This window comes from Centrocercus urophasianus, unplaced genomic scaffold (genome assembly GCF_019232065.1).
Source record: "Centrocercus urophasianus isolate 14NV4802_14NV808 unplaced genomic scaffold, USGS_Curo_1.0 seq_14, whole genome shotgun sequence".
Classification (NCBI taxonomy): Eukaryota; Metazoa; Chordata; class Aves; order Galliformes; family Phasianidae; genus Centrocercus; species Centrocercus urophasianus.
The window spans coordinates 47,901,624-47,929,017 of NW_024884586.1; the positions used below are offsets into that span (position 1 = coordinate 47,901,624).

The following is a 27,394-nucleotide window of genomic DNA, read 5'->3' on the forward strand; positions in this document are numbered from 1 at the left end:
CTTCTGTTCCATGGTTTGAAGTGTGGAACTGAGAGGGTGATAAAACAGCCAGCTGACTTTCTCTTCAAGAGAACTCTTATGTTTGGAGCAGCATCACATGGCCAATGATTTGCTGCACTCAAACAGCAATACTGCAGCACTGTACGAAAATATAATCGTCCTGATAAAAATCGTCCTGATAAAAATCGTCCTGATGCAGGGCTCACCTGAAGCTCAGGTTGGAGGGATGTGGAGCTTGCAGGTCAGTGCAGATCTTGGCTGCCTGGGAACTCCCTGTCCTCCATGCCCTTGATCTCTTCAGGTGAAGGAGCTCTTCAGGTTGGAAGAAGACTAGACTGCTTTGGCACCTTCTGGAGTTTGGGACATGGAAGTGAACAAGAAACACAGCGTGCAACTTGCTGGTTATGGGAACACTTGGAGGTGGGAGATCTCAGCTAGTGCTGTAGGACTTCTGCTGTGGGGGCTGGTGAAATACTGTCCAGTGTGATGGCTCAATCTATTCAACAAGATCTTCAGTAAACATCACACTGTTCCTCTTTGCCCTCTGGTACAAATGGGATGGAAAGAAGCAGGGTTGGGAGTACGATACTGTACGGCCTCCCCAGGTTTCCAGGTATGTGGTGAAGGTGACACAAGGCAGCGTCCCCTTAGAGTGAGTGTCCCCCTCCAAATCCTGCAGTCTCTAGCCCAAAAGCAAAGGGAGCTCTTCTGCACACCTGGGGCTGTGATGCTGGGATTGTTGGGAGCTTTCCCAGAAAATTAGGCTTGTGGCTTTGCCGCATCCTTTATTAGGCAGATTTGTTCATTAGGAAGCTTTGTAATCTCAAACATGAGCAACTCAGAAACCCTCTGCGCCACCTGAGGACTGAGAAACCTGAGCTGCACTGCCAGTCTCTGCAGTACATGGTGCTTATTTATCATTCATGGCATCATGTTTGTTTTATGACAAATGAACCTAATCACAATCTTCATGGTGGAATACACAGGAAAACACTCAGGGTAACTATAGCTGCAGGTATAGAAAACCAAACTTAATTTAGAAAGGATACACAGGAGCACTCTAAGCAGCTGAAGAATTGAGTTAATATAATAAAAAGATGAAGCTGTATATAATTTTTCATGCTGGCACTATAGTCCCATGAGATAGAATGGTGTTCAGATTCTGCATTAAACTCTTGTTGTATGCTTAATTCTGAACTAAATCATTATCATTATTTGTTGCTGAAAAGTGCATTCTGGTGTTGGGAATAGTTTTTTTCCCTGATGTTGCAAAGTGGAGGAGGGTAGGAGCTGCAGATCATTTATTAATGCTCTGCTCCATTGTGTCTCTAATCTTTAACAGATGGCTCTGGATGCTCTGGCTAAAATTCAGTATGAGTGTGCTGGCTTGCACAGAGCTTCCTATTTCTGCACAGCAGGGCAAGTTCTGGGCGAGGGCACTGAGTGTGGTGGTCATCATCCAGAAATGAGGTTCCAGAAACTTCAGAGGATGAGAGTCCATTGCTCCAGCTTGGGAGAGAAAGGGCTGTGCATGCACATGTGTAGATGTGCTTTGGGTTTTGGTTAGGTTTTGATTCCTTGATGTGGCATTTGTGTGGCCGTGTTTGCTGGGAAACCCAACTACTTGCTTGACCGCGACAGCACTATGTGATTTTTTTGTGTCTCTTTGGTGTTGTTTCTTTCTAATACTAGAACAGGAATTATAATGTTTGAATCAAGAGTTGTAGAATCACTGAAGTTGGAAAAGACCTTTAAGATCAACCAGTCCAACTGCCAACCCATCCCCACCATGCCTACTAAGCTGTGACCTTCAGTGCCACTTCTCTGCATTTCTTGAATGCTTTCAGGGATGGTGACTCCACACCTCCATAGGCAGCTTGTTCCAATACATCACCACTCTTTCTGAAAAGAAACGTTTGCTGATATCCAACCTGAACCTCTCCTGGTGCGTCTTGAAGGCATTACTTCTTATCCTATCACTGTTATCTGAAAGGCTGACATCCATCTTGCTACGACCTCCTTTCAGGGAGCTGTTGAGTGCAATAAAGTCTCCCCTGAGCCTCCTCAAGACTAAAAATCTGATTTTTCCCTCAACTGCTCTCCGTGAGTCTTCTGTGTTCCAGATCCTTGACAGATTGGTTGCCCTTCTTTGTTTCAGGGCCTCAATATCTTTCTTACAGTAAGGGTCTCAAAACTGAACACAGTACTTGAGGTATGGCCCCGCTTGGGCTGAGTACAGAGGGCTGATGACCTCTGCTTCTCCTGGCTCCACTTCTTCCAGTACAAGCCGGGATGCCATTGGCCTTGCTGGCCATCTGGACACATTGCTGGCTCATGTTCAGCAGAGCACTGACCCATACCACCAGGTCTTTTTTTTCCATGCAGCTTTTCAGCGACTGTGTCCCAAGCCTGTGGAGAGTGTTGTGACCAAAGCACAGGATACAGTGCTTGATCTTGTTAAAGGTTTTACAATTGGCCTGGGCCTGTTGATCTGACCTATCTAGATCTCACTCTGAGGCCTTCCTACCCACAGGGATATTAACACTTCCTCCCAGCTTGGTGTCATCTGCAAACTTACTGAGGATACGCTCAATTTCTTCATGCAGATCATCAAGGAAGATATTTAATGGAGATGGGCCCAATATTGACCCCTGGGGATCACCACTGGTGACTGGTTGCCAGCTAGATTTAACTCCATGCACGAAAATTAACCTGCTGCTGGAAGTGTATTTTCACACGTTCCCAGCCAAATGAAGTAATGATCCATTAGCCTGCCTTGTGTTGAAGTGCATCAGTGTAGTGTTATGTATTCAAAACCACTGTGATGATGTTTCTAAGGAAAAAAAGAGAAGACACGTCCCTGAGTGTGGCACCAGGCATCCTAGGCTCTCTGGGAGATTTATTGTAAGAGCTTGAGAGCTTTCCTGAGGAGACAGTAATTTGTTTGCCTCGCTAAATGAGAGCTGAAAGGGAGTGATTGCTTCCTATAAATATTTTCAAAGGTCGAAGAGCAATGCTGACAGAAGAATTAACAGATATAGGTTGGTCACAGATAAATTAGGCTGGAAATGTAGGAGTCTCCTAAACACCATGGCATGGCAGAGGTTTCTGGTGAATGTAATAAGTCAAATATCCCTTTAAGATAGAATTCAGTTTCCTGAAAAGGGCCCTGCAACAAATTGTTCCCCTCTGAGAGAAGGCTCTGATTGGTGATCCAAATATTTCCCCTTAGAGCTTTACATTTTATTGAAAATTGGCTCCTTTGCCCATGAGGCATCTTTAAAATACGTTGTAGACAGCAGACTGCTTTGTGACTGAGCAGCGTGGCTCTAGAAGGATCACTCTTTGATCAGAAGGTGCTGTGATAAATGGTGTGGCCTTTTGTCATTTGGTGACCCAACAAAGTGAAGCAGAGAAGCATGGTTTAGCCTAGGCCATGGAGATGTATGTCACAGTGGGGCTGGAGAAAGCAGGAGCTTACAGAATGCCACCTTTTTCAATGCAAACTCCACCTTGCACATCTGGGAAGCTCCTTCCCTACTTTCATTAACCCCACTGAGCAGGCTGCTATTCCTTCCCAGCAATGTGAGGGACTCTGGGCTCCTGCTGAACAAAGGTAGTAAATAGGTTAATTTTCAAGAGTGAGTAGGAGAGACCCTCAGCCATTCCCAAGGCTGACAGCAAGCCTGGTCTGAGATATCCAGGTTTCTCCTGCAGCTGTGACATTAAGGCAGCATGTTTGGAATTCTGCAACTGAGACCTTGCTGCTGAACTGCAGTTCAGCATGAATTAGATGACATTCTACCTCCTGACGTCTCCATAAGTCTTTGGTACACAGCCCAGCCTGGTACTTCATTAAAATATCTCTGCTGCAGTCAGACTGAGTTCTGATTCCAGAGGCTTTGGGAATGAACTGGACTGACTTGAGAAACCTTTTCTTAAGTGAGAATCTTCATCTGATGGAGTAGTGAAGGGATTTGGGAGCATCATGTCACTTTAATGAGCATCAACTGTTCAGGCACTTGGACATGTGTTGGTGCACGTGGCTGATATTTTTTAGTGTCGGGACTCTTAGGAGGATGCATCCTTGTCAGTCCAGCTGCTGTGAGAGCCAGCTGAATGAGGTCAGGTTGCAGATGGATGAGTGTGTTTTCTTCACCTCTCAGGAAAATGAAGCCTCCCATTCCACCTTATAAACTGTAGGGATATACTTCATATGCTTTCAGAAAGGTGTGGGTGAACATATTCAAAAGATGCTGGCATGAGGTTGTGAACAAAGCTGTTCCTCTGCCTTTTGCTTCTGTGTTGCTCCTTGTGCTCTTTGCTGGTCCATACTGGAAAAGCTTCCTCTCCCTCCCAGGTAAAATGCCTGCAGCTGTGCATGGCCTGAGGCCACCACATCCTTGTTCATTTCTAAACATTCTCTCTTTTGGGGGCTGTGCACACGTCTGAGAATAGCTCCTCACCATAACTTCCTCCACAGGAGCAGTTATTTATTCACTGGGTTTGCTCTGATAGTCTTTCTGTATTTAATCTAAAAAGAGATTTTCTTTGTGCTTGGGAAGTGCCTGGCCCATCCTCCAAAGGCTCTTCATGTGGTTTTATAGATGCTTAAAAATAGTAACCCAGAAACACATGATGGATAAATATGAATGAGGAAAACGCAGATTAAATGTAGTAACAATCAGACTACGTACAGACAGGGTATGTGTGTCTCTCTGAGCACTCTTAAAGCTTCTCTTCCCCACCTATGCTTCAATCTGCTTCTTTCTCTACCTGAATCATTCTTTGTTCCCAGTGTTTTTTGTTTTCCTTCCTTTGCATCTTAATTGCATCTTAATTCTCATTCTGCTCTGCTTATCTCAACACATCATTGCCCTTTCCACCCTGCTCCCACACAATTCTGCCTTTTCCATCTCTCCCTGTTCCTCTACCCAGTTCTTAGCTCTGCACTCTTCTCTCTGTTCCCTTCTGCTTCCCTTCTTGGCTGTTTCATCACAAACTAGAGTCTGTACCAGGGATGCTCTGCTGTAGTTTAGCTGCCTGGTGCAGAGATGACCCAAGCCTACATGAGAACAAGCTGAAAGATGCAGAGACTGAATAAACCGTCCTGGGTGACAGTGTGTTATATCCAGGTGACATCCTGTGGTTAGGATGGAAAGGCCATTTCTGCTGTCCTCTTTGAAGAACTTGGGTGACTCCACTTAGGGACACCCAGAGTAGGGCCAGGAAGGGATCGGGGTCTGATTCCTCCCCCCAAAGGTTGGGTCCTGATCTGGGGTGCCAGCCTAGCTAGAAATGTCATTGCGATTTCTATTTACACTTGTCTTGGTCTAAAGTAGGCATTGAGTCCTTAAGCCTCTAGCTGTTGTATTTAAGTGGATAAAAACCATAAAAATGAAGAGCCTGCCCATATGCTGTGTATGCCTTAGTGACAGACCTGAATATTTATCCACGTGAAGGCCCTTTCACACTGCAGAACACTGTGAAAAGGCCTCAGGGTAAGTAAAAGCTGAGCCAGCCATGGTATAAATAGCTGATTGGAAATACTCTCCGTGCAGTTTTTTGTCCCAGACTTCCAGCATCTCTTCTGCTTCCAATTTGTAAAGGAACAAAGCACTCTTCATCGTCTTTGGATTATTTCGGATCGAGCTGGGAGCTGTGTAACCCTCAGAAACCCTTTTAATGTTACATCCCACCAGTGGCTATGTGGCTGTCTGCTGGCCTTGGAGCAGGAGAAGAAGCACCTGAGGCCTGTGCCATTTGGATAAAAAGATGTTTATCAAAGGTTGTGGTGTTGTGTTTTGTCTTTGCACTCTGGAGTTTAGTGGAAGAATGTGGTGGTGGTGACTTGCATTCCAGAGCAAAGTACAGCCTTTTTCTTCCTCAATGCAGTCCTCTTCGTCCATCCTCAGCTCTGTAATGACTTAATTTCACATCCCCTAAGGAATGTGCACTGTTCTAACCTTTAACTACAGAAGAAATGTTGATGGTTCTTGTTACTGTATGAGAAATATTCAGACTTTAATTTCTGCAAGGTCACACTGCAAATTCTTGTGGACACCAGTGGAAAGGCACAGATTTTCCTTGTTTGCTTGGGCTAATAAAATTACCCATTGTCTGTGTTTAAGTTGGAGCATGTTTCCTTCCCTCCCTTGTAGGAGATGTGTAAACAATTTTCTTTGGGGAACCAAGGCCTGTCACAAGTGGGGTGCATGCTGCTTTTTGCACCCCACAGCTCAGTGAGATTGGGAAGGAAGCAGCTTAGATCAGCTGGTGTTGGGAGCGGGGGAGTGGAAAGCAGTGCAAGAGAAGATGGCTCACCCCTGCCACACAGCTCCTTCTAATATATGGGAATGGGGACAGTGATTTCTAATAATACTCAATACAGTGTTACTATAGCAACTATATGGGGTGGTGAATAATTGGACGGGCTGAAATCCAAAATGCTGGGAGCTAAAAGAGCTCTGAGCATGATTTAGGACTGCCTGGAAACTTGGGTTGCTTGAGTTTTTACATCTAAATGGCCGGACTTGGGAAGAAGCTGGGGGAAAGCTAAGAGCTGCTTCTCTGCTGGCTCTGAAGAGAGCTGTAGCCTATATTATCTAGCTGGTGGTGGGTGGGGAAGATGTCAGCACCCCACAGCATCCCCCTGTGTGCACTGCTTTGCGTGTGCTTCCATCAGAGTCCACAGTCACAGTTCTTCCCTTCGGTGTTCAAAGTGGGTGTGCTGTAAACCAGATCTATGACATTTAGCTTCAGGTCAGATTATATTGATTTGACCGAGGGTGATTTTTATTGGTTTGTTTTCTTGTTTCACTGAAAAAAAAATCATTAAAAAAAACCCCCTCTGTTACAGCTTGGTTCCAAGCAGAATGACTTCCCTGTAATTTTCTCTCTTGCCAAACTGAAGTCTCTTATTTAGCAGCTTTCAACTGAAGTGCTGCTGTGCAAGAGGCAGACCTTGGTAGCAGCATTGCTGGGAGGATGCTGGGGACCTGCTGGCAGGACAGAGCTGTATGTGCTCCCATCGACACCCATCCATCTATCCATCCCTGCTCATCCACTCCTCTCTGCCAAGAAACACACCTTAACACACAGCTTAATTAATTATGTCTTGTCTTCAAGCCATTGCTTTTTTCCCATCCCCTAAGACAGTGACTAATTCACGCTCTTCACTTCGTGCTGGTACCTGTAGAGTATTTATAGCTTAATCTTGCTCTCCCCATCCCTTCCCCCATTCTGTACAATATACATTTATCTCCTTCTCCAGGTCCCTGCCCCCAGGTTCTTATGCCACCGGATTGTTATTTTTTTTTTTTTTACCTGCAGGTTCTCAGCATTCTTCTGTGCTTTTCCTCAATGAAGAAAATCACAAAATTACCCCACTTGTGGTTCATTCATGGGTTGATGGTTGCACTAGATGATCTTAGTGGTCTTTTCCAACCTCGATGATTTTATGATGTGTGCCAGAGCACAAACTATAGACGAGGTTCGGGGTTCTCTTCTTGCCCTGCCAATCCGTGTGGGATCTTCTCTCCTTTATGTTGCCCCATTAGTCATCAGCTCTTATTTTCTTTTGTTGTCTGTTCCTGGGCTGCCTCTTTCCTCCTCTGTGCCTTGATTCCCTCATTAACACTGTCTATTTGATACCAGCTTTCCATACATGTGTGATGAGTTGACTACCAGAGAGCGCTGAGTGCTGAAAATAGAGCGGAAATTGAACTATCCCACAATCACTGCTCTTCTGTTGCTTCTTAACACCAAACTTGTTGGCAAGAAGGTCAGTAGAAATTTTTTTAGCATAACCTACTGCTTAATCTTAGCTAGTGATCATGTGCTTCTCTTTCAAATGCCCTTTGGCTCACTCACTGTGGTAGACTCTCAAAACGGGCTCTTCCCAGATGATGCATAATGCTTCATTTGCCCTAAAGTCTTCTGGCTTTCCCCTTCTATCTCTTTGAAAACACAGCAAGAGAGAAAAAAAAAAGAAAAAAAAAAAAAGAAGATAAAGCCTTCTTACTGTACTAGCTATTTCTCTTTATCACTGCTTGTAACTTTGACACAAATCTGCAGATGAATCAGGAATATCTGCAGAGCTGTCCTGTCCAGCATTTGATATAAAAGCTGCTTTCTTCTCAGATGAATCATTTTACCAGGTGTATCTACTAGAGTGGAAAGGCCCTTGTTCATGATAGCTGTGCATCTCATGTGTAATCGTCTTCCAAAAGCAGCTGACACTAGAGATTGAAGCAGGAGAACTACTGTGAAGGTCACAGATTCATCCTGTGTCATAGAATCACAGAATGGCTTGGAACTAAAACAGGGGAGGTTTAGGTTGGGTATTAGGAGGAAGTTTTTCACACAGGGTGGTGAGGTACTGGAACAGGTTGCCCAAGGAGGTTGCTCCATCCCTGGAGGCATTCAAGGCCAGGCTGGATGTGGCTCTGGGCAGCCTGGTCTGCTGGTTGGTGACCCTGCACGTAGCAGGGGGTTGGAACTGGATGAGCATTGTGGTCCTTTGCAACCCAGGCCATTCTGTGGTTGGCAGGGAACTTAAAGATTGTTGAGCTCCAACACCCTGCCATGGTCTGTTTGCCCCCCACCAGCTCAGGCTGCCCAGGGACCCATCCAGCTTGGCCTTGGGCACCTCCAGAGATGGAGCATCCCCAGCTCTCTTGGCAGCTCGTGCCCAGGACCTCATCACTCACTGAGTAAAGAATTTCTTCCTAACATCTAACTTCAATTTTCCCTCTTTTAGTTTAAAGCCATTCCCCTTTATTTTGTCACTATTAAACCATATGAGAAGTTGGTCCCCATGCAGGAACACCTAGACTTGTAGTATCCAAGAATTCTTGGTGTAGTTTCTCTTATCCCCCTTAAAAGACCAGGATCTGAACCCTTCTCTGCACAGGAACAGGTCAGGATGGAGGCCAAGTCGGGCATTCTCAGGTTTGGCATCTTGGACCCTGTAATGGAGGAAGGGGCTCTTTGGAGAAAAACAGACTTTCCTGTGGCTGACAGTTAAACTTTGGTTGCAGCTTTCAGTAGAAAATTTGCAGTTGATGTGTGCAGTAACCACTGGAGCTGCTTCAGGATGAACATGTTGTTCAGAGATGGAGCCACAGAGAAGAGCAAGGGAAAAGCCTCTGCTCCTGCCTTTTCCTGTGGCCTCTGTAAGTATCTGGCAGCCACCTCCTCCTGTGTGGAAGGGACTTGGGAAAGCTGCACAAAGCACTGTGATTTGGGAAATTATCCCCTGCTCTTCATGATGGTAGTGCCAGGACCAACATTGAGCTACTGCCTTCCTCCTGCTTTACCAGCACCTGTTACAGCGAATAGATGGTTTGAATCGAGGTTGCACTACCACAACCTCAGAAGCGTTCAGTAGTGCAGCGTCCACTCTTTAAATCTGCAGAAAACTGTGATTTAGCCACTAACCCTGACTGCAGGGAACCCTCTCCCTGCAGAAAGCAGAGGCATGACTTTGCCAAAGAGATGAAGCTGCCACATAAAGGAGAAGGATCTTAACCTGGGCTTTCAGGGAGGTATTCGGTCCATCTTTGCAGTACTCCCCAGTAACACTTCCACTCTAAGTAGAGGCTTGCTGGCTGTTCTCCTGGGTGGGCAAATGTTTTTTATGTCTCCAGTGTCATGTATCCACAGGCAGGACATGGAGGGGGGGAGGTTTGTAGCTGTATCTGCTGCTCCTGAAGCAGAACAACAGATGGGATGAGACTCTGAAAATGTCCTTCAGGGAACTGAGATGTCTGGGGAACAGTTCTCCTGCATCTACTTGGCATAAACTCATCATTTGCAGGAGAAGAGACATGGCAGCAGGTAAATAAAGAAGAGACCTTGAAAGCAAGGACATTCATAGCTTTAGTTATAGCACATCTGGCCCGGTCCTCGTTAAGCAGGAGCTGGAGCCAGGAGTTTGATGCTGATTTATGACTATAGTGGCTCTGTCCCATATTCTGCGCTATTGTGAGAGCTTTAACTTTTAGTGTGCTTTTGAAAACTCTTTGATTGACTTTGAGATGCACTCTTGGTGCCCTCACCTTCTAGAAATAGAGGGGAATCACTTAATGTACAAGGAAACCACATTAGTGCTTGGATCAGATCCTGCTGCCTCACCTGCCTCAGCAGAACCTCTGCAATCTGAAGCTGCTCATGTGTCTTCACTCCTTGATGTTATATATTCTGTGTCCTACTTGAAGCTATACTGTGTCTTTTCTCCTAATGCTTCTGTCACTGCCAAAACTAGGATTCACCAAAATATACTGGTCCTCCCATACTGGCATAGGTCAAATTGCAATAGGAAAATTTTGGGTGGAAATCCAAAGATGGGGATTCTGGAGCTTCAGCTGTTCGCCTCCATTGACCTCATGCTGTTCTAGTGATTGGCAACAGGGGCTTGGAGCTTGATGATCTGTGAGATCTCTTCCAGTGGGAGCCATCCTATGATTCTATTTGCTGGTTCCTAGGGCCTTGTACTTCTCTCCCCTGCTTCTTCATGTAGGTACTGCCTTTGTGGAGTTGTTCCTGCCCTGCCCCAAACCTCAGTGGCTGGCAGCTGGTTTTCTCTCTGAATTTCTGTAGCTGAGACATTGCTGTATGTACTCTGCATTGTCACAAAATTAATTTTCTCCTTGAGAGCCCTCAGTGATTTCAGCTGAATGTTGCTGCAGTTGTCGCCCTGTCTCACTGGAAGATTCACACTGCTGGGGTGCTCCAGGCCTGGGGCACAGTGAGCCGAGTCCAAGTGCAAGCTGATCCTCTCTTCCTTTTTTTGTTCATTTTTAACAGCTGAATTTCCATGAGATGTTGCAGTCAGGCATGTGTGCCACAGAGAGAACTCAGCAATCCTCAAAATGTGTGTATCCCTCTCTTCCTTCAGGACTGACATTTTAGCACCATTCCTTCCCCAGCAGCAGCTCTTACCTCCTTGCCATCAAGCTTCCCACGCGTGAAAGTGCCTGGAGCTATAGGGCAACGATTTCTGTCCCAGTTTTATCAGGGCATCATAAGCAGCCAGAGTTGATATTTCTCCCTTTTCCAGGCTGCAGCCACACCACTGCAGATTGCCTCGCAGCAAGGGAGGGAAGCTGAGTTTGTGGGTGTCTAGGAGCCGGCCAAGGTGGATCTTGGGGTACAGGGGGGCTCGAAGCAGAGCCACGGGGGGAGGCTGGGTTTGGGGAGCCACCAACTGGTCTGATTTTTGGGTAGCCCTGTGAAAAGCCTGGAATTGGATTTGACAATCCATACAGTTCCCTTCCAACTCAGGATATTCCATGATTTTATGACTGGGATGTAGCAGCTGGGGGTGTAAGCAGTGAACAGCTCGAACTCCTCAGTCATGTTTGAAATGGAGTTAAAATATCTGAGAATCTGAAGAGAAAAGGGACTTAGCCAAATGCATCCAAATTTTGAGCAACTCCTATGGGTAGGGATCTAAACAGAGTTGGGCTTCATTTCAAATCATTTAGAAAGTGTGATTTAGGTGCTATCTCATTTAGGGCTTGGAAGATTTATCTGTTGGACTCGGTGAAGTTTGATGTGTGAAGTTTGAAATGTGAGTGGTGAAATGAGAATGAATATTTTCATAAGTGGGGCTTAATAAACCTTAGCAAAGAAGATTTGATTGTGTTTTAGGCAGTACTTCAATATCACTGAACCCTACTGACCATCATGTTACGCCTGCTGATACTATCACAGCATCTCACTTTTTATTTCCCTGAATCTGATTTTTGTTAAAAATTAAAAAGGGATGTTTCTATTCCTTTCTGCTGATCATGAAGATCTGTATTTCTAGCAGGAGCATTTGAAACTTTATGCGAGTTTTTAATTGTTTTTATACTACTCTGAGAGTTCATCTTTTGGTGTTTGTGATATTTCATGCTGCCCAGATTACAGGAGAAGGTTGACACGGACCTGATACTGGGTTTTGCTGCCAGGTCAGACTGGAACTCTCTATAGCACAGAAGTACATGGGGATGGGAACTGCTGACTCACTGTGAGTTCACAGTGCGTGCCTGCCTGTTGGCTTTGGGGCACCCATCAGACCCACTGAGCTCTGGGGATGCTTATGGGACTAAAGATATTCAGCATCACCAAACAAAGCCCTGCTCCTCACCAGTAATGTCGGGCTTGGCTTGGTCTGGGGTGCACTGGGATACCCAGAGCAGCAATTCACCAACATGTGAGAGATGAGCTTTGTGTTTGTTTGGGGCAGTGCTGACAGGGAGATGCTTGCTATTGCAGCGCAGAGTCCACAGCAACAAAAGATACTGTTAATGGCCTGCCAGAATAATGGGGCTGCAGCACAGCACGTCCTGCATTCCCCAGAGTGGATCTGTTTTAATGTTATTGGAAGCTCATCAGTGTTTTTCCTACACGTCCCTCCCACAGGCAGGGCTGTAGCACTCAGCAGCTGAGCCAGGGCCTGATCCTCGCTCCCCTGTTGTTTTCAGAAGTCAGAGATCTGCTGGGGCAGCAGGACGAGCCCCAGGGCAGGGTCTGGGGAAGCTGTGCAGCAGGACCATGTTTCTGTATGATACAGTGGGGATGTGATGCTGGCGGCGGAGGAGAGCATCTCAACTGGGCATCCCCCGGACCAGTGCTCTCCAAAATGCTGGAGGCTCCAGAGATAGGATCCTGACAGCAATTTACCATCATATCCCCAGCCCTTCTGCATAATGGATGGTGGGTCAGTAAAGGGTGCTCATCTTCAGCAGCCAAAACTTTCTGGGAGCTGTGGTCCCAGCACAGGGAGGAGCTTTCGATCTGGTGGCTGGTATGATGGCTTACCAGACAGCCAAGGCACTGGGGTGGAGGCTGCAGGATCTCAAATCCTCTGTAGATTGAGTCACAGAAAGAGTTTTACATGCATCAAAGCGTATCACTAATTTGTCTGAGACGGTGTAAGCTGTCCTCTTGCTGCTCTGAGTTTGCCCTAGCACATTCAGGACCCATGCAGTTTTTTTGTAGCATCTATTGTGCAAATGAGTTCCAAGATGACTTTGAGAGGTTGGCCATTCCTGTTTGCAAATGCTGTGCCCTGCAGAGCTGTTCTTCCTGCAGCCAATATCAAAGAGAGTTTTGGAGGAAAAGAAGTTGCCAACCTATGAAATGGCTTTGAAAATCCTGAGCTAAAAGAAAGAGCACCATCTCCTGGCAGTTAGGAAGAGCTGGTCCTGCTGCCAGGGCTGCAGGCTCAGAGAGGCTGTGTTACAAGCAGCCTGCTGCTCTGTGCATCAAATATGCAGCATCTGGAGGCAGGATAGCCCTGTGCATCAAACCTACAACATCAGGAGGTAGGATAGCACTGTGCATCAAACCTACAACATCTAGAGGTAGGATAGCCCTGTGCATCAAACCTACAACATGTGGAGGTAGGATAGCACTGTGCATCAAACCTACAACATCAGGAGGTAGGATAGCTCAAGGCTGACAGCTGGCTTTGGCTACCAAGAGAGGCTAATCCAGGGGAGGCTGAGAGCTCATTATTGGAGTTAAATCACTGCAGCATGGTAATGCTGCACTTGGCAAGGAGATAGATGAGCTCTCACAAGTTTGGGTTTCACTCACCATTTAAATTTTCACACAAGTGTTCAAGCAGTTGAGAGGTTTGCCTGGACACAGGGTTAGAAGTCTTGTGTTAGAAGTTAAGGGAGTAGGGCCTTGTAAAACTGAGAGTGTGGCTCCCAAGTGGTACATTCAGATATCCCTGGGGTACCCATGATATTCATGATCAGGCTGGACAGGGCTCTGAGTAACCTGACTTAGCAGTAGATGTCCTTGTTCATTGCAGGGGGGTTGGACCAGATGGCCTTTAAAGGTCCCTTCTAACTCAAACAATTCTGTGATTCTACCCAGCTGGTTTCAAGGTCTTGGATGATTTGGCATAAGGCTGGGAAATGTGTGTCCCTGCTGCAAGCTACCTTCACCCCTGCTGGGAGCAGTACCAGCCAAGGGTGTCTGGAAATCTCTGCAACATTCCCAAGGTTTGAGGTTGGACTTGTAACCAAGCTCGTTACTCGTGGCTGATATCAAAATTGCAAGGTTGGCACAGAAGAGGCAGGACTGCTTAATAGCTACTTTTATTGTACATGTGGAAGCAAGCAGAAAGATTATAGAATCATATAATTATTAAGGTTGGGAAAGATCTCTAAGAACACAAAGTCCAATGGTCAACCTATCACTGCCATGCCCACTGCCCACGTCCCTCAGTGCCACATCTCTATGTTTCTTGAGCACCTCCAGGGATGGTGACTCCATCACTTCCCTGGGCAGCTGTGCCAGTGCCTGATTGCTCTTTCTGAGAAGAAATTTTTCCACCTGTCCAACCTAAAGCATGTATCTGAAACATAAAAATGGAGAGGCTGGAAGCTGAGCTGCTGATGTGGGATTTGTAAGCACAACCTATGCAGTCTATCAGACAGCAAGCCCCAGTGATGAATTGCTCTGGTGTCTGAGAGACCCTGCAGTATCACTTAGGCCAGTCACACAGCAGTCCCCTTGTTCATGGGACTTTTTCATTGTTACCTCTGCCTTGTAAATGATCACATTTACAACCCTCATTGCATTGAGGCTGAGGTAGTGGAGCGTTTCTGCTCTCAGAGTCAACTTGTCAAAAGACCTACAGGAATTTGCTGGCGGGCTCTTCTAACTCTGCTCTGCTTTCATCTGGAAAAGGTTATGGAAACCAGTGTTCCTCAAGGTGCAGTTTTTCTCCTTCTTGGTGCAGCTCCAGGCTGTAAAAAGAGTATCATCTAATTAAAGATTAGTTCTCCCTCTTCTCTTAGGAGAAATTAATAACTCTGACCGAGGCACTGGCGCACAATAAATACTGAACATCATGCTGTGGGGTTGCCAGCTGTTCTACAGACCAAATTCCATGTCCTTCTGCATCCATCTGTCCATGCCTCAGAAGGTCATCAGAGCTGTACGTGAGGGCTGAGAAAAGCAGGTTAGCATGTAGCTTATTCACATGACTTCAGTTAAGTGAACACCATATTCTGAAGTGATCAATTTGAAGAAGATTGAGCATACTCAAAAAAACCCCCATCATTTTCATTTAAATTAGCTCTTTTTCTTCTCTGTTATCCTCACTTCAACTCCTCAACTAACCTAATCCCAACTCCTCTTCCAGTGTGCAGAAGCACTGCAGCTTTCATTGATCCAAGTTGGTCTTCAGCTGCTTGTCTTAAATTAAGAGTTACTCTGCATGAACCCATCATTTCTAAGTTATTGTGCTGTGTCAGTTGCTAAACTCGTACGCTGTAGGGGGGATCTTTGGAGCATTCAGTTACTTATTCTGAGGAAAGAAAGCAATTGTTTTCCAAAAAAAAAAAAAAAAAAGGGAGGGGGGGAATTTCTTTACAATTGATGAAATTGCATGGGACTTAGTGAGCTCTCAGCTGTGCTCAGAATGCTGGAATCAGACCCATTACTTCTTCGGGGGTTGCAGGAAGTGCAATGATTTCCCTAGGGCTCGTGTTACAAGCAAACAGACTGCTGCTCCCAGCTCTGAATGGCTTGGCTTTACCTGAACTGGCAGGCAGGTTTTTGGGCACATTTGAGAGACATCCAGTTTTTAAAAAACCCTTTGTAACAAGGGTAACTTCAGAGCTGATCCTGCCATCCATTACCAGAGCTATTCAAGGCTTCTCCTTCCCACGGATATTGAACTAAATAAACTTAAAATTAGGGAAGGCGTTGCTTAATCACTGGGCTCTGAATGCTCCATTCTTCAGCAAAAAATCAGCTCAGCTTCCACAGGTTTCCATGTCTTTAGTAGCCAGCCTAATAGCAATGCATTCACGTTTCCCCACTGAGAGACACTTTTAGCGATGGCTTTCAGTTGTTTTCTGTGGAAATAGAGTTGCAATAAGTCCCAGAAATTAGGTGATTTCAGCTGCCTTTCAGCTTTTGATTCTGCAGTTGCCTTGTGAGTTAGGATCCCTCTGTCCTGCTGCTGCAATCCCTGCTTGCTCATGTGCGCCTGGACTCCAAGAAGAAACACATGGACCATTTCACCATTTTCTGCAAAAACACTGCAAAGAAAAAAGAACAGGCTTGTGATCAGTGAGTCCATTTGAAATCCGCTCTTGAGGTTTCTGCTTGCTGCTGCTGCATTTTTTTGTGAGCGCCCAAAGCAGCAAGGGCTGTGCTGCCATCCTGAGCTGATCTGTGTTGCAGATCCACTCAATATCAGTGGGATTTTTTTCTAGTGAATGCACTGGGCTTTGGATCAGGCCCAGGAGGCACCTGGGAATCAGCTAATGAAAGGGCAGCTCCAAAACTCCATGATCTGGTAGCCAAGCACAAACAATGAATTATGAAAGTAGTCGTTAGTCAGCAGTTCAACAGCCTGAAACTTGTTGGCATAAACAGTGCATCAGATAATTTCAGCTAACCAACACATCTGTGAAAATGCAAACCTGTTCATGAACAATTCTCAAGAAGTAAACTCAGCAAGAAAAGTTTTGCAAGAAGATCAGCCTGTTCCCTTTTCACTTGCAGATCATTTTAGAATTTGCATTTTTTTTTTTTTTAATACTGCATCCAGGCTTGGGTTCTGAGCACAAGAAAGATGTCAGGCTGTTGGAGTGAGTCCAGAGGAGAGCCAGGAGAACGCAGAGGGCTGGAGCATTTCTCCTATGAAGGCAAACTGAGAGCTGGGCTTGTCCAGCCTGGAGAAGAGAAGGCTCTGAGACCTTGCTGCAGCCTTCCAGTACTTGGGAAGAGCTTATAAGCAAAAGGAGAAGTGACTTTTTCACACATAGCACTTTCAGGATGCTTTTTCTCTATGTTATCAAGTTTTCCTTTGTGAAAGACTGAGTGTGCCTTTCCAGTCTGGGGAAGAGAAATTGTGTGCTGCTTGCAATGAGCAATGCAAAAAAAAAAAGCACAAGGGAGCTGTTTGTCTGCCTTTGTGCAAGGTTTGGGCTGTGCATGTGAAATCCAGCAAGGCTGTGATAAAACAAAGTCTATGGTTGGATGGTGAGGGAAAAATATGTTGTTCACAGCTCACTACACAAGCTGCATATACCTCATGGCAGTCAGACAAAAGTAATTGTGACCTGTACTTAAAGATGGTGGTGTTGTGTGTGTGCAAAGAGGAAAGAAACTAATTGCAAACAGCGCAGGGGCATTTCCACAGATACCTTGCATCTTCTGACATTGCAGCTGCAGCAGCGTCCCTTTAGTTTGCCTTGTGATTGGTAGCTCAGGACACTGCATGTGTGGAGCAGATCAGAAGCTGTGTATCTCTTGGAGAGTGATGAGCAGAGGTTGAGGAAAACCAGCTGGCCTCCCCAGTGCTGTGTGCACCAGCATGTAAACAGTTAACACTAACAGTTAGGAAGCAGATCCGATAGGCATCAACTTTTTCACGTCCTGATCCAGCAGCCCCTATCAACACTTTTCTCCCCTCCTCCAGCTTCCACTGGGGGAATCTTGCAGTTCTGTTGCTGAACTGTGCTCTCTGTTGATGCTGCGGAGTGGCTCCCTTTCATGATCAATTTAGCCACATCCCCAGAAACTTAAAACACAGTGAGGAAATCAAAGGCAGTGCATGGAAATGATGCAGGGGCATGTGTAAAGTTTCACTGCTTTTATGTTGCTGTGCAACGTAGATGATGAACGTGGTGTGGCTTTCTGGGCATGTGTCATGGTTTTATGGTTTTTTTTATCTGTATTCCACATCATAACATCATGTAGTCTACTGGGTGCTAAAGAGTGAATGCTGCAGTTCTGTGGATTGTCAGTATTTCTGGTTTCTTGGTCTCAGAAGAGAAGAATGAACTACAACTCCCAGAAGTTGTTTTTTTTTGCAGAAAGGCTGACGCGTTCTGGTACTTGTCTTCTCACAGTGCTGTTTTGTGCATTTGCTGTAGGTGTCACGGCCTCTTCACACCTCTTTGACTATGGCTCCAGCTCAGCCAATGGGGCCGACAGCTCCTTCTACACCTCCCTGATCTCAGATGTTCACTACACCACTCCCCGGGACAACACCTACTTCACAGGCATTTACCAGCAGGAGAACAGCCCCATCCCCTGCTCAGGCAGCACGGAAGGCTTTAATGCACTGGGGCATCCCGTTCAAGATGTGACTGGATTTGAGTCCCGTGGCTTATTCAGCTTGGATTCGGGAATTGAGATGACACCTGCAGAATCTGCTGAGGTTGACAAAACCTTAGCGGATCCCATGAAAGTGGAAGGTTATAAATACATGGACATAAGTAGACCAGAAGAAATAAAGTACCAAGAAAAACACGATCCAGACTTAGAAGATGAGAGCCCAGACCTTATCGATGAGTACCGGGGAACCCCCATCGGATCTGGCCGTGCTGCTGAACCTGAGAGGACAACAGTATCAGAGGCCACACAGGTTCCCAAAGAGCAAGACCCACTTGAAGACAAAAGATTTAGAGACCAGCACAACGCCTCTGTGGTGACAGCCCCTGTCAAGATCACACTCACTGAGACCCCTGGGGCCAGAGAGGCCACCAGCAAAGAGGCGAGTCTCATGCAGCCCAAATCTGGCCTGAAGCCGAGCCACGAGGTGGTACCCACAGTGACAGTATCAGAGCCAGAAGATGACAGCCCAGGCTCTGTCACACCACCATCCTCTGGCACAGGTAATGCTGTCACCATCGTCTTTTTTGCTGTTCAGCATGTGGTTGTAATGTTAGCTCTGCATTTGTGCAGTCACTGTGGAATCACTGATGGTAACAGATCTTCATGGTGGAGGTGTTTCTGCTCTGCTCTTGTAGCTTTTCACATTGCTGGTGGTCACCAGGATGCTATCAGGTGTATTGTCAGTGATTTTGGGATCTTACTGATCCCATCTGACCACACTGCCACAAGGATGCAGGACCAGGGTGCTGTGAAGGGCTGGGTTATTTTTTTTAGATTTCAATGGCTGTTTAATGCCTTTTTGCCCTCGCAGCATTGGGTTGAATTGTTAAAAATGAGCACTGTTTTCAGGTGAAAGCGCTGCTCTTGGAAAAATGCTGATGAGGGAAATGCTGTCATCTCATTTACAGAGGGACAAAGGGCCAATTTCTAATAAAAGCTGGTGATTGCTGGCTTCTACTACTGGGACTAGGGGGTGGAAGGCACCAAAATCCGTCACGTTTTCGATTACTGCAGTGTTGTATAATGCCTGTTCCTCATTTCCTACATTATACACTGCTGTTCACCATTAAAACATGGAAGCAGTGTGGCATTTTAAAAAGAAATGAGATTGTCAGGAAACAGAATTTTCAAACTTGAAATTAAATTTCAGCATCCTGGATCAATACCCTGTTCATTGAAAATGAGTATCCTCATGCCAGAATGTTCATTCCTTTGATGAAATCTAGGAGCATGTAAAAGTCCAGTGGAATTCCCATAAAATGGCAGTTTGGGACTTCCACCCTCACTGACACACTGAGTGAAACTCCTCCAGAACTGTGCACGCATTTGTGCACCTTCAGAAAGGAAGAAAAAGGGAGTCCCCATCAACTCTAACAGTGTTAGTTAGAAAATAAATTAGCTTTAAAGCATCCCATTTTTCTTCTTTTATTTGGCTGGGTGATATCACACACTACATCTTCAAGTTTTTATCGATTTACACTTTTTGTACTAAGAAGTAATTAAGAACTTCAGGCGCTAATTATTATTTATGCCATCCTTGGCGGCTGTGGAAGGACTGAATGGCTTCAGATAACTGAATCTCATTGCAGCAGGTGAACAGTGTGTGGCTGAGCCTTATAGTGGCTGAGCATTGTAGTTGCTGAGCCTTATAGTGGCTGGTCTTGGCTACAGAGGACTCCCTCTGACCAAGGCAAATGTTATGGCTAAAGGCTTCAAACTGCCCGATATGAGATGGGTGTGTTCTATGAGAGCTATTTTGTTAGAGGAGCTGCAGACACACCAGTGATGTGTTCAAGACTGCTGCTGAGATGTGTATTGATAGATGGACAAAACGAAGCTGCTTAGGGAGCAGAGAGGGGGTTGTAATTCTTGCCCATCTCTCAGCAGGACACAGTAGAATTGTAAAATCACTGAATCCCCAAGGTTGGAAAAGACCTCCAAGATCATCCAGTTCAACCATCCATCTACCACCAATGTTCCCCTGCTAAACCACATCCCTTAGTACATTAAAGGCCAGGTTGGACAGGTCTCTGAGCACCTGCTCAAGCTGTAGGCATCCCTGTTCTTTGAAGGGGAGTTGAACAAGATGACCTTTAAAGGGCCCTTCCAACTCAAACAATTCTATCATTCTGTGATCTCTGCATCAGTCCTATTAAATGCGAGAGGAAAGCTGCCTTGTGGCAAATGGTAGATGGATCAACCGTGGAAGACTGGTGCATTAATTACCACTAATGGAATGGTCAGAAGGCTCAGGAGTAATATTAGTGAATTATAGTGGGAAAATGGATCTCATTCTCAGACATAGCTGAGATAAAAGCAAACAGAGAATTCACTGTCACCTCCCCAGACCCCAGAAAGTCAACCTCAGAAGTTAGCTTTACATTACTGGTAACTACACGTAGGCTATTACAATCATGACAGAAACCCACTGGTTCCCTGATCCCCAAGTTCCTCATGACTGGTGATTTTCCTGCTATAAATCATGCTGCTGAGCCAGTGGCCAAGCTCAGATCACCATCACCCTTTGTGCCTCAGCTTTTCCCCTGCTAACTGATGATAATAATACTGCTTTTATAATACAGGAAATAACCTATGAGGACAAGCTGTGATAACTGTTAGTCACCCCAGATGAAATGACTTTCTGCCTGTTACTAGCTCTTCTAGAGGGATCTATGCTAGTGTCAAATTTATTGTTTGTTGCCTAAGCAGCCAGAAAATACCACTTTTTATTATTTTTTTTTTTCTCTCCCTATCTTTCTGTGCACAGAACCGTCAGGCTCAGAATCACAGGGCAAAGGCAGCCTGTCAGAGGACGAGCTCATCAGTGCCATTAAGGAAGCAAAAGGCTTCTCCTTCGAGACCTCCGAGGTGCAGCAATCACCAGCCGTTTCTGCAGAGAAACAAGAGCAGAAGATGAAGCCTGGGCACCCTGCTGTTCCCTCACCTCTGGATAACGAGGCCAGCAGTGCCGAGTCTGGGGACTCAGAGATCGAACTGGTTTCAGAGGACCCGCTGGCTGCCGAGGAGGTGCTGCACTCCAACTACATGACCTTCAGCCACATCGGAGGGCCCCCTCCCTCACCTGCCTCCCCATCCATCCAGTACAGCATCCTGCGGGAGGAGCGGGAGGCTGAGCTCGATAGCGAGCTCATAATTGAATCCTGCGATGCCTCATCGGCCTCTGAAGAGAGCCCGAAGAGGGAGCAGGACTCCCCTCTCATGAAGCCCATGGTAATGGACATTATCAAGGAAGAGAATAGCTCACGTGCCAGCGCCTTGGACTATGAAGCTAGTAAAACAACAGAGAGCAGGATGAACAGGGAGAACCTGGCAGACTCTGCATCCTACCTGAAATGCTCTTTTGTTGCCCCGAAAGTAAGCTCTGAGCCTCCAACATCTGCTGTCAGCACTGAGGAGCTGAAGGAAAGAATAATCCTGAAGAAACCCATTGAAGAAACTGTTGTTAACCAAAGTAAAGTGTCTTCCAAGGACTCTGGGAAAAGAAGCCCCTTGGCTTTGCCTCTACTGCCGTTTTTAAATAAGCAGAAAGGTAAATGGAGATGTTTTTGTAGATTTTTGCAATGCTACTGAGAATTGTAAGTTGGAATAGTCCTTTAGGATCACCAAGTCCAACCCCTGTCCATTCCCACCATGCCCACTGACCATGTCTCTCAGTACCACATCTACCCTATTGTTGAACACCTCCAGGGACAGTGACTCCGCCACATTCCTGGGCAGCCTTCTAATGCATTACTACTCTTTCTGAGAAGAAACTTTTCCTAATATCCAACCTGAACTTTCCCTGACACAGCTTAGTGCCATTACCTCTTATCCTATCACTGTTACCTGGGAAGAAGGGGGAGGAGAGGGAAGTGGCTGCTCCTTGCAGGGGAGAAGTTTGCACTGTTGACCAGGGGATGCTACTGGTATTGGGTAACCACAGCTCGAAGCTGGGTATGGCCATGACAAAGCAGGTATCCCCAGATTTGCAGCAGAAAGGAATGTTGGGGCTGCTCAAGCCTGCTGTGCCCCTGGCAAAGGCTGGCATGCAGAGAGCTGCTGCTTCCCTACAAAATGCTGGATAGAGCTCAGGCAAGCCCAGTCTCTGCTGCTCAGTGAGCATCTTTTTTGTCCATTCATATTTGTCTACTGACCACATGATGGCCTGGAGATGTGGCAGGCACATTTGTGGCACACTTACATCTGATTTATCTAGTACTGTGAATCTAAGCTAAGGAATATGCTAAGGAAGCAGCCTGAACATGCACAGTGTGCTGAGGAGCCTACTGTAAGATCTGCAGAGCAATTAGATATGTTAATACTGATATTCTTAGTGATAATGAATTAATAACATTAATAGGCTGAATAACAAACATCATTACTGCTCCTTAATATGTTTCCCTGCCAGATCTCAGAGCACACAGCATCGCACTGTGTATCTCTTAGTTCATTTACAGCTCAGTGAGCTCCATCTTTTCTCTCCCCATTCCCAAATTCCCCTTTTGCAAGGCTTTGCCCAGGCCATGCCCAAACCCTCAAAACTGCAGGGCTGATTGAATTTCCCTTGCACAGCCTTCCTACAGTACGGAGGTTGGGTACGGTTCCTGCAAGGTTGCTAATTCCTGCAATCACATCCAATGCTCAAAGTTGCACTAGGCAGACAACTCAGGATCTTAGATTTGGGGAAATACCTGGGCAATACCAGAAAGACAGCTTACTTCACTGTGATTTGGAGTTTTCAGACCCCAGTACAATTTTCAGGGACATGCACCCTTGTTAACAGTTCAGCCTTCCTGGAAAATCCCTCTTGCTGCCTTGCCTTCTCTTTAGAAGAAGTCTGTTTCCTCAGAGAGATTTTTTTCTTCCAGGCCATACAACTGTCTTTGAACTCAAAGCATAACCCAACACAAAATCCAAAATGCCAAACTTCATCTGGCTGTAGCTCTGCTGAACTCAGTGCACCTACATACAGTACAAATCCAGTTTCTCTTGATTTTATTTGGAGTTCTTTGGACTAACTTTTCCCTCTGCTTTCTGCCCTTGCTTAAACTGATGCTAGCGGGGGCTTGTTCCCATGTGGCAGTCATAGAAGATCCCTGTGTGCATGACTTTCTGCCCATATCATGTCTGTGTTTCCTATCTACATTCCCATAGGTCTGTAGTGGCAGGAAAGTTTCCTCCAGGACAGATAGGAGACAGCTGATTACTGCTTGGTGATGTGCAAGTACTGTATTTTAGTTTCTGCTTTTCTCCCTTATGATGCTCCAACGTCAAAGACAAGGAGAACAAAAACATAAAGTCTACCAAGAAGATTATTGCTAAATCTTGTGTTATTTTTTAAAGCAGGTTTCAGGGTAGGGAGAGGTGGGCTCAAGGTATGAAATGTGAATGGTTGCAGTGTCTGGTTTACTCTGCCTTCCTATCATGGGTATTCGTTCTACAGGTTGCTATGTCTGGGTACCAATTAAATTCATGTGTTGAACATAGAATATGGGACTCTTCTGACCTGGGAAAGAAGAATTTGTCCTCTCGCTTATGAACTGACATGAATTCACATGAAACTCTTAAGCTGTTTTTCAGAGGTGAACTGAGGGGACACATTAAATGGCCTGGTGGAACCAGAGCATCCCCCTTGTGTCTCCCCAGGTTGCATGAGCTTGGAGTGGGATTGGCTGGCAGAAAAATGACAAGGCAGAGCGCATCCAAGGGGACAGTGGCTGCCTTTGTAGCACTGACCTGAGATCTTGGCAAAGCTTTTCAACAGAAGCATTAAATACATGCCAACGTGGGTTCACACACCAGGCGTTTGGCATGGACCACATTCAGCCTAGTGGTAAGTGCCACTCAATGGAAGTGCAGCAAAATGATGTCATCCAAATCATGAAGAGAGTTATCTTAATTATAACTGCCTATCATAAAGAGGATACCAACATACAACACTATTTAGACAGAAGAAAAACCTTCCAGACTTTATGTTACCTCTTTGTTTCATGTCACCTTGGTAGTGGTGGTCCACCACCACCACATGCCACCATTAAGACAGAATGATTTTTGTAATGTTCCTGGAGTCCATGTGGGGAATGACCTCACTGTGGCCATCACAAAGTTCCACCTGAGCTCAGAGCAGTGCAAGCTCAGCATTTCTGAAAATTAGTGGATCAAATGAAGCTGTTACACTCACACAGCTGTGCCGCTGACACCCAATTTTAGGTATTTCTTCTCCCTTTGGCCTGCTCACAGCCAGGTATATGAAATTTAAAAATAGCCACCAGCTTCATGTCTGAGTATGAACTATTTTGCAGTGCGATACTGTAATTCCATCAAGGCAGAGAGCAGCAAATGGATGTGAGGTTTGTGCAGTAATAACTCAATGTCTCTGCTTAATGTCTGTTGCCATCCAGTGGCAATAACAAAAATGGGCAGTGACTTCCTACCTCCTTTTTACTGGAGCTGAGTATCACAGGTTGTAATAACGGAGCTATCCCCATGCTGTTAGCTGCTAGTCAGACACATTTGCTTTTTTGCACGGTCAGAAAGGTTGCAGTGCTGGACACAGCCCATTCCATCAGGATTTGGAGCCCTTCCGGATGTAGTTTTGTGGGGAGGAGTTTGCCAACACAATTTCGTTTTTGTTTTAAATATTCAAACACAGAGAAGGAAGATCAGATATATTTGTCTTATCCAGTAGCCAGAGCAAGGGGTGTGGATGCTCTATGTTTATTTTTCTTTTTCATTTTTTGTCAATTCAGTGCAGGAGAAGGGGAACTGCAGCCTGGGGCTGTAGTCATGCTGCAGCCCACACACTAGATGGCACAGCTCGTAGGACCCAGGCACCAAGCAAGGCCTCCAGCCAAGAAACAGAGTCTGATAAAATTCAACATCTAAAATGCTGTCTTCTACACTGCAGCTGATGCCACCCTACTATAAACATCCATGCCTTTCTAAGGACCACCGTAATGTTAATCTGGTTAGTCACCTACAAGGGTGACCCCACATGCCTTCCTGTGTTGTCCAGAGCTGTCACACTGCGGACATGCACAAAGCCATATGTTTTTTTTTTTTTCCCTTAATCTCTGTGTCTACCTCTGCTACTGGCTGCAGAGAAGCTGATTTTGCAGTTTCTCAAGAGATTGTTTCCCAGCAGAGATCTGCGAGAGTCCTCAAGTTATTGTGAATGGTTTTTGTTCATCAGAACGTAGTCTGCATTGTGTTAGCACATCTCTGCTGTTGAGAGAGCTGCTGGTGAGGCATTTTCCTATGGGACGGGGATGCTTGGTAGGGTGATTTAGTAATATGAGGCTTGTTTCTCATCTGTGGGCTTCACTCTGGATGGCTCTGCAATCAGCATCAATCCAGGCCGCGGCTTAAGCATACGGTAATGTTAGTTTAATATTGTAGTGCCATCTGCTGTAAGTGCCTCCACACTCCAGCCCATCTGTTCTGCCTGTTCCAGTTTGCTTTGTATGGGACTCTGATAGCTTTGCATCCTTTGGAAAGTCCCCACTTAGAAAAGGTATGGAAAGAGGGGTGTCCTGCCTCGAGCCAGAGCATTTTCACGTGTAAAACAACCTAGAGAGGTGAAGGCATGAATCCAGGTCTGGCTTTGCTCAAAACCTTGGGTTACATTGGTGAACCTATTTGTTCTTGCTTCCGCCATGAAATAATTCAGGTGGGAAAGGCACGATGGAGGTCTCTACTCCAATCTCTTGCTTGAAGCAGTTTGATCATATTGCTCAGGGCCTTGTCTATCAGCCCTTCTGGGCAAAAGCAGATATTTTTGGGATTAGCTGAGACCTATGAATCTAGGTTGGTTCTGGAACACTGCCTGGGCTTCAGGAGCGCTGAGCGTGCTGCAGGGTGGGATAGAGGGGAGATACCATGGCACACGGCTTCATGCAGGGGCTTCACTGAGACCCATCTGGCCCTCAGCCTAGATCAGCGTTGGAGCTCCTGGCAGATGCTTGCGGCTTATTTGGAGAGGGCTCTGTTGGCAGATCCTCCGCCTGTTCCCAGGCACCTGCTGAAAACAGTTGTCATTCCTTCATCCTTTACTTCAGGCTAAACAATTCCAACTTCTTTGGTTTTATTTCTCCAGTCATGTTTTTGAGCCACGGGAGCCATTTTGTTGTTCTCTTGGCCCTTTTTTGCCAAAAGTGAGATCCTTCTGGAAGCAAACTAAAGAGGGTGGAGGCCATTACTACATTGATAATGGGTTGCATGCCCGTTCTACAGGCTAGGGCTGGGCTTGTAGGTCCAACTGCAACAGCCTAACATTGAGGTCCATGTTTGCAAGAGTTATCTTTTCCAGTTTGCTTGGAAATGTCTCTTCAGACTTCTATTGCATTTTGTGCCAATCCATCTTTCCCAGCTTGGACTCGTTTGAGTCTCTTAATTTTCTGCATGGAAACAATTGTGCAGGAATTTGTGAAAGGGCTGGAGAAGTCCAGTGGAAAAAGGACATTAATCTTGGAGCATTTCTAAGAAATGGAGAACTTGCATGACTTCCTGCTCAGACTGTTGAATGCATGCTTGAGGAACGTGCTGCGGGTGTCTTGAGGGGGACTGACATTTTTCAAATGGGTTTTGGAACTTCAGGTCATACTGTAATACTGTAATACCCCAAGAACCATGAGCAGAATTGAACGAAAGAGGTCCAATGGACATGATTTGCAGCTTTTTCAGAAATCTGCATTTCTTCCCATGAACCCAGCAGCCCATTTTTCTTTTTTCTCATGGGCTGTCTGGCCCCACAGCCCACTTGGTTCACAAATCTCCACTTACTCTGCTGAGTACAGTCTCAGCTACAGATTGGTGAAATAGCTGGATTGCTGTGCTGAGGTGAGTGGGATGAGGTTCAACAAGGCCAAGGGCCGGGTCCTGCACTTTGGCCACAACAACCCCATGCAGCGCTATGGGCTTGGGGACAAGTGGCTGGATGACTGTGAAGAGGAAAGGGACCTGGGGGTGTTGGTGATGCTCAGCTGAACATGAGCCGACAGTGTGCCCAGGTGGCCAAGAGGGCCAACGGCATCCTGGCCTGCATTAGAAATAGTGCGGCCAGCAGGAGCAGGGAGGTGATCATCGCCCTGTACTCAGCACTGGTGAGGCCGCACCTCAAGTACTGTGTTCAGTTTTGGGCTCCTCACTACAAGAAAGACATGGAGGTCCTAGAGCGTGTCCAAAAAGGGCAGCGAAACTGGTGAGGGGTCTGGAGCACAAGTCTTATGAGGAGCAGCTGAGGGAGCTG

At 46.0% G+C, this 27,394-nt stretch overlaps 1 protein-coding gene across 1 annotated transcript in view; it reads left to right on the forward strand.

The window, feature by feature from the left end:
* The window catches only part of RTN1 (reticulon 1), a 95,086-nt gene that overhangs the window by 34,947 nt on the left and 32,745 nt on the right, over positions 1-27,394 (forward strand). The window contains exons 2-3 of the mRNA XM_042814156.1: positions 17,904-18,647; positions 20,915-21,697. Of these exons, the coding sequence (XP_042670090.1) occupies positions 17,904-18,647; positions 20,915-21,697 (1,527 nt within the window). The remainder of the gene's footprint in view (positions 1-17,903; positions 18,648-20,914; positions 21,698-27,394) is intronic.